This window comes from Micropterus dolomieu, linkage group LG18 (genome assembly GCF_021292245.1).
Source record: "Micropterus dolomieu isolate WLL.071019.BEF.003 ecotype Adirondacks linkage group LG18, ASM2129224v1, whole genome shotgun sequence".
Classification (NCBI taxonomy): domain Eukaryota; kingdom Metazoa; phylum Chordata; class Actinopteri; order Centrarchiformes; family Centrarchidae; genus Micropterus; species Micropterus dolomieu.
In genome coordinates, this window is record NC_060167.1 from 20,756,418 (window position 1) to 20,764,254 (window position 7,837).

The 7,837-nt window shown below is 41.3% G+C and overlaps 1 protein-coding gene across 1 annotated transcript; it reads right to left on the reverse strand.

The window, feature by feature from the left end:
- Window positions 1-5,009: 5,009 nt before the first annotated feature.
- Window positions 5,010-7,316, reverse strand: LOC123986875 (proline-rich transmembrane protein 3-like). Its single transcript, XM_046075293.1, has 2 exons — window positions 6,821-7,316; window positions 5,010-6,661 (listed from the first exon to the last, which is right to left on the reverse strand). Exons 1-2 carry the CDS (start codon window positions 7,314-7,316, stop codon window positions 5,010-5,012), a joined length of 2,148 nt encoding a protein of 715 aa, XP_045931249.1.
- Between the last annotated feature and the right edge of the window lie 521 nt (window positions 7,317-7,837).

Consider the following 7,837-nt stretch of genomic DNA (forward strand, 5'->3'; position numbering starts at 1 on the left):
TTGATGTTAAATTAATCATTAAAATAAAGTAAAGTAATTTTGTTACTGCTCCCAGCCTCGCGTGAGTGAATGTGAGTATTTGCTGGTTTTCTTAGCCTTGCATGAGTGGAAAGCTGACATCATTAGGTTTTGGACTGTAAGTTATACAATAGCAATTTGAAGATGTTGGATCTTCAAATTGCAATCTCTGGGAAACTGATTCATAAGTTTTCCACATTTTGGGTAGACCAAACCATTAATCAAGAAGATAATGAGTAACATTAATCGATAATGAAAATAAGTGTTAGTTGCAGCCCTAGAAACAGTCTTCATCCTGCGATATAATATGTAGGAGATAATATATAATTAATTTACTTTACCATAATATATTACCAATGAAAATAAGTCGGGGGGAAAATGGGTGGACTCGTGATCTCAGTGTTTTTACATTTCGAGCTACTGCCCTGAATGTATTTACCCATTATCCTTCAAACATCAAGAAAACAAATTCAGACTGTAACTATTTAGCTAACCTTGTCCTTTGTTTTTCTTGAGAAAAATAAACATTTTGAATCTCTCTTGCTATATGCAAGAACCTGGCTCTGTGGCATTTTAGTTACTTTCTATTCAGTAGGAGAAAATCCTTGCAGAGTTTGATACAGCTTTCTGGCCAAATCTGTCAGGTTAAATAAAAATGCATGAGGCAGAGTCTGATGGTCCTGGGGACTGTCAGCAGAACTTTTATCCATTTCCTGAAGCCGATTTTTAGCCTCTGATGAAAAGGGAAAGGATAGAATGGATACACAGCACGACACATAGGCTGACCTTCATGCTGATCAGATAGGGCTGGTTTTGCAGGAGGATCAGGAAAAACCGGCATGGAGCCTGCTGAGGAACGTAATACACTGGCACATAAGGGTGTGGGTAATAAAATGGCTTTTGAGCAGCAGGCTTCAGGTGGTATTTGCACTGGTTGTTGAGCCAGTAGCAGGAGCAGCAGTTTGATTTTCTTTTGAGAAGTATACTGAGGAGCAGGTTACAACACGGGGATCTGGTCTGAAGATACACATGTTTTGGTTTGGGATGCTGGTTTGCAGGTTTCGGATCCTGAAAAACTTTGATCTTCTGGAGTCAGCAGGAGTTTTGGGAATGGCTGGAAAGAATATTGAGGGGGAAGTGGGAATTGTAGCTGCTGGGGAACATGGGGCTTCCCATCATGCTTAGTGGTGGGGGCAGGTGTGGTTACCAAAACGTCTGTGCTAGTGGGAGGAGGAGGAGGAGGAGGAGGAGGAGGAGGGGCTGTTGGATGGAAAATTCCAGGTTCCATGGGGAATTGTGGTTAAAAGGTAAATGGATACTGTGGCATCTAGGCAATTGGGCCAGAGGAGCAGAAGTAGATTAAATTGGTGTTACAGGTCTAGGAAACAAGAGCTAGCTAGAGAATAGAAATGGTTCTTGGCTTCAGAATCTGTAGCAGCACCTGAAAGAATCTGTGAACGGTGTGGCAATGGTGCCACTGTACCTTTGATAGGGGTGCGTGCTGGAGAAGTGGGCCCAGGAATCACTGGGTATTGAGGAAACATAGGAACTGGGAGTACTGAGGTTGCTGCAAAACGTGGCCACTGCCACTAGGAGGCGTAGTTGTTACTGTGGTGGATTTAATGTCCGGTAATGAAGAGCATGTGAATGAGCTCAACATCAGCCAACAGAGGAGACAGTAAATACTTCTCATCCTGTAAGGAAACAAACACTAAATCAAAAGCATGTCTACACTTCAGGTTTAATTTATAACCACAAGAGGGCTCACCATACCTCGATCACTATGCACAAGCCCCTGTTGTAAGGTGCCTCAGTCAACAGAAATGCCACAGGTCAATGAGACGGAGATCCACCTGCAAGACACTGCAACAGTTTGATGAGAAAATGTCAATATGGGAAGTCACCGACCCTTAACTTTGAGTTCTATTGCTGAAATACCATCATTCTTTGCCCCCATCCCAGATGGGAGGCAGGAAACGGAGGGTGGTACTAACACAGCAGGGCATGCCATCGTCATCGGTGCCCCCCATAAACGCAGTGGTAGTAGCAATCACCAACCTGCAGTGGCAAATAGAGGACTGAGAAAAGGGCACACTCTTAGACAAACAAGTTTAGAACAATTAAAGACTGGAGGATAATTTATCAAACACTGATTTTATTTACATAGTTACAGGGAACAGAGAAAGATTAAGTTAAAATCCTTTGTTTGATTTTAGTCATGCAGCAAGACATCCATGAGTAATTGTGAATAATGACACAGGAAATTAACCTAACCTGCTGGGTAACATTGCAGTGTGATCTCTCCACAGAAAAGCCACATGTTGAGGGCATTTGAGACAAGGAATAAGTGGACCCTCACCTGTCTGAGGTTAGAAAGTTTAAACAGCAAGTTGTGTATTGGCCATAATTTCAAACGGTCTTATGTGGAACCCGCCACTATCCACGAGAAAGTGAAACATCAAGATGTCACTACATTGCAATGATGGATCCATGCACGTCAGTTTTGCATCCATCAAATTGTGAAATAACAAGCACAAATGTACTGTTTTGACTGGGAACTCAGGTAACTTTCCTTGAATAATTTGACTTTTCAAGCCATAATAAAAGTAAAAAATATTTGAGAATACCAATGATGAGTCAAACTGTGGCCCACAAAATGTAGCCCACATTTGGCATTCAGGTTTTATCCGCCTACTTCTGAGAGACGAGTAAAGAGGGCACGGGTGTGGGTCGGAGGTTAATATAATAGGCTATACAGTAGCTAGGCTATAATAATATAAAATAGTATTATACTGCAGAAATGTTCATTTCTACCACCTTCAAATCTAAATCTGCAGAAACATCTGTAAAGTAGCCTGTCCATCCTGCCACTAACCCGAAACGTGAATGAAAAACACTTACTACCATTAAAATGACACAATTTCAAATGCTTGTCTAAAAAAAAGATTTCCTGGGCCACAGACAGTCGTTCATAGTTGTTGACATTTTAAGCGAGGAAATGAACAAGGAGCAAGCTGATGTGACGTCATGTGATTACATGACACAAAACCCTCTGATTTGAAATAAAAATACTATTTAAGTAAAAGTGTTTCCATGATTTTCAGTTAGCCCAATATATAAAAATGCACTTTAAATAAACGACACAGTAGTTTCACTTTTTTCAGTGTAGGCCACAATCGGGATTCAAGTTTCAATAGGCCTAATATTTAATATATAAAAACATAACATCCCAGATAGCATCAACAATCACAAAAACATAGCCTACATAAATTTATTAGGCCTACTTAACCAAAATACACTATGCATGTATGGATGTAATGTAAAATTAAATAAATTCAATTAAATCATGTAACACAGCTTGAAATAAGAGGAGATAATCTAATCTTCTGTATTTATTTAAAATGCCTTACCTCTGGGCAGGAAACTATATTATTTATTGTGCAAATTTGGAACAGTGTAGCCTATATGATGATGTTGATGATGATGATGATGTTGATGATGATGATGATGATGATGATGATGATGATGATGATGAAGGTATTTCGATTCTGGTTTGATTCAACTCCCCATGGGGTATTTTCAATGTAATTTAAACAAAGATATAGAAATAGATAGCAGCAATAGATTACAAGTCTCCGTATCACTAAACGATCAACGATGATTATATTCGGCTATAGGAGATCCGAGAGGATCTGAAATTTACTGGAAGTCGTTTTTGGTCTCTGTGTTGATTAAATTTGAAGGAAAGTGAACCATGTCGAGTTAGGGCAGCAAATTGCTATTTTCCATCACAATCAGACACCATTCTTCTGAGGCAAAGACTGCCTGCTGTCAAGTCTTAAGACCTTTAGAGGCACTACCAAATAGCCTACAACATGTGATTTCTCCAAAGAATCACAGAGTCAGTGTGTCGAGTCATTATACACAGAGTGTTCAATGCTCCTTAATTGATGAACCAATCATGGGTCAGTTTGGTGAGAGCACCTGTTTGTGGGAAAGACAGGTGATGATGAAGGAAACTGAAGAAAATCTCAATAAAACTACACACACAGAGTAAGTGCATATTAAATTAGAGAAAATAAAACAGACTAAACAATATAACAGAATGAAACAAGCTAATAGTTGTTTCTCAGATAGATTCCTCATAAAAAGAGTCAGCTTTCTTATTCTGACTGAGGCTTGATGTCTGTTTGAACCTGTTTCAAATAGATGGACTTGTTCAGAAGTTTATTGATACTAGCTATAACTATTTTAACTAAAAGGGCAGTTAAGATTTCAAATCAAACATCATTAGAACAATATAAGTGCATTTGTACTTTGGAAACTTTGGGACACATGAAAATATAATAAAATTCGTCCAGCTGCAATTCCAAGGGTTAAATGCACATGGCTCAAAGGTTACATGACTCATATTATTACCCTTTATTTACAAACAACACAAGGAAAACATAAAATATTCATTTTTTGCAGAGGTCAATAGTGCATTATCAAACAAATGCGCACATGACTTTTAACCAGCGAAGTTACAACACAAATCAAACAGGAGAGAGATGTTGACTCAGATGATAGGAATTTTACACTCACTGATAGAAAACTGATTATGAAAACAAATATTATAAAACTCTAAACTCTTGAAATGCTCATAATATCCAGTGGGAAAACCCTCCATGCAATTTATTTGCAGATAAAGTTGTGCTAGAACACATAGACATTAAAATATTTCAGAAGACCCAATGGAAGTCAAATCGCAATGAACAGATAAAACATTTCTAATAGGCCTCACCCTCATCTTTTCCACAATATCCAGGTCTTATAAAATGACTTATGAGGATTTATATGCAACACTATAGGTGCTGAATATTTGTCATTCATTACTTAATTATCAATATTTACTCAGATGAGGCCTTGTCTTGCGAGGGCATTACTGTCCACATAACATGATTGTGCCATTTCATAAAGGCTGGATGACTAAAAGTATGTTAGCAGACAGCTTAGAGATCCGTGACATCGTCATCAGACCAGCCATGCTGATGAATCACTTCTGAGAACGCTCCCTGATGTGCATTACCTGGCGTCCCAACACTACCATTATAATCAGTGGTAGCGCTGGGTGACTCTATCGGCTCTTTAGCTTGGAAATGGTCCAGAGATGCAGAAATAGACTCTGTGTCCAGCATCCACCCGTAGCCAACATAAGCTGAAGGGATTTTTGTTGTACCATCATCTCCATCAGTGGTGCCTGTGCCCAAAGAGAGACTCCAAGAGGGAGGTGGAGGTGTGAACAGGCCTCCTGCTACAAGCTTTCCATGATGAAGGGCACTGTCAATGCTGCGCCTGAGGTTAATAGGAGATGGGGGCTGCATGTCAAATTCTATAAGTGAGAGAACACATTCACGTTCACCAACTTTTTGCCACAGCAGTGCAGCTTGAGGGTCAGAGCTGCTTTTGCTAACAGGATCCAACTTGTATTCTGGTGTAATAGTAGATGGCTGATCATCATACGGACTCATTAAGTTGTTGCTGAAACCTGTTCTAGACAGGTTATGCATTGCCCAGTTCTTTGGCATCAGGTCTTCCCATGTTTTCTCAGATTTTCTTCTCCCTTTATGTATGCTGGCCAAGATGTTACTCCACAAGCTCATCTCCTCCACCCCTTTAACCACCTCATTTCTGCCCTGCCCATGATCGCCCCTTGGATGACCCCTAGATGGCGTCCAGAAGATCCAGGATCCCAGGACAAGCAAAAAGAATCCCCAAACAAACTCAAGGATTCTGGCCCAAAACTGACTGAGCCACCAGCCCCAGCCGAAGCGCCTCCAGTTCCCCAGTAGCCCATAAAGCCAGAGGAGACTATACATCTGAAGGCTGCAGCAGAGAAACCCGAGGAAGGCGCACACTGCTGTTACTCGATTTGCACGCCTCTCAATCCTCTGTGAAGGAACCCACTGAGATACAGAAGACCTGACAAAGGGATGTAGATTAGAAAAAGACTTAGTGAGGATTCCCATGCACAGTGGGAGGCCCCAGCAGAGGGTGAGGGTCTGTAGCAACAGGGGGAGAGTGGGGCACAAAGTTTGAGAGAAAAGGTCTGCTACAAGTAATGGAGTGCAATGTGATACAGCCAACCCTCCAACCACCCATGGGTGCTGCAGCTTTAGAGGGAAAAGTAATAATTTCCACCCTCTGAGTGTGATCAGAGCGAGATCAACCTGTGCCCACAGCAGGAGCTGCAGAGGAACGTTATGGAGCGCTGCCAGAGTAGCACGAGACAGGACCTGACGGGTGCCATAAGGATCAAGCAGAAGGAGGACACCGCGCAGAGTACCACTGAGGATCAGGAGACTATTTGCCAGGATCAGGGCGTCACAGAGGGGATGAGGAAGGGTGCACGCACCAACCATTCCCACCACTGCCAGGACTGCTATCAAGATGAAAAGGCTGGCAGATCCAAAGACATGTAGTTCCCAGGCAAATGCCAGTGTGCGCTTCATGTCATCCCAGAGCAGATTGGTGCCGTTAAAGTTTGGAAGAACAACACAAGGACTAATATTAAGCAAACAGGGACCTCCAGGGCCCGACAGGTTCTTGTTTGTCATTGAAGTAAATGCATTGTTTTGGATGGGGAGTTTGGGGCTGTCCATACCTGAAGACGAGAGACAGAGAATTCAGTGGGGAATTTTGAGTGAATTTATAGTATGTTCATATTACATTAGATTTTGATGACTCAATATATCTTCATATCCACTTAAACAAAATGTATTAGGAAGTTTTGACTTCAATTAACTATCACATGTTCACTTACCATCCAGAAAACCATCATTTACTGTGGACGCATGACTCTCTTTTAACTGTTCCTTAGTTGTTATGTGGCTGCCCTCCAAGAGAGCTTCCTCTGAGACACCAGAGTGAGTGTATCCTGTATTGGCTTCGTCAGCTCCTTGGTCATGAGCCCCGGAGTGGTGTAGAGTAGGTGCCGGTGTTGTAGTTAATGTGATTCCAGACCCAGAACGGTTTTCATTTCCAGCTCGGTCGGGCTTCTTCGACATTACAGTCTGACTGATGAGTTTCTGTGACGCTGTGCTGTCAACATTATGTCCACTGCCCTCCACAGACTCACTGTGGCTCTCTGAATGGACAATCACTCCGCTGGCCAAGCTGTACGGGTCATCACTGTGTCTGTGTGTGCTCCGAGTTATTCGGACTGAATCAGAGTTGCCCAGTGAATGTGAAGTTTGAATAAGGCTTCCAAGTTTAACAGACAAGCTTAGGACAATGACAAGCAAAGATGAACGCCCCATTTTTTGACACTCACATCAAAATCCCAAGACCTGTAGAACAAATGGAGAACACGTAAATAAGTTTCCACATATTACTGAAAATAAAATATTTTGAGCTCTGCAAACCAGATTGACATTGGCTGCAGAGATTATAGTTTGGCATTAATATAACTAATAATTGTGTCTTTTTTCAGTACATTATTTCATATAATTGTGAATGAAAGCGGTGATAGTTGAAAGCCTTTAGAGGTTAGTTACAGGTAGAGAGTCACACAGGTTCCCAATTAATCTTGTGCTTCAATCCTTTGAAGGACAATAATTCCCCTGTGTAATCCAATGAGTTTGCACACTCCACAGCATCTGTGGCTGGTTTGTCTCAGCAAAAATACAACACAGCTTAGCAAAAACATTCACGGCAAGAGCCAGTCTGATCTGTGTGTGACCTTTGGGTCACAAATGTCAAGCTGCCTCTTCAAATGATATGGAAAATACACATAATGTGAAAAGAATGCATCGCATAATAATAGTATTTTCAGCATGAC

Coding starts and splice junctions, on each gene's coding strand:
- LOC123986875 (XM_046075293.1), bottom strand. CDS start 7,316: ATGGGGCGTTCATCTTTGCTTGTCATTGTCCTAAGCTTGTCTGTTAAA. Junction 6,662..6,820: donor AAATGATGGTTTTCTGGATG/GTAAGTGAACAT, acceptor TCTCGTCTTCAG/GTATGGACAGCCCCAAACTC.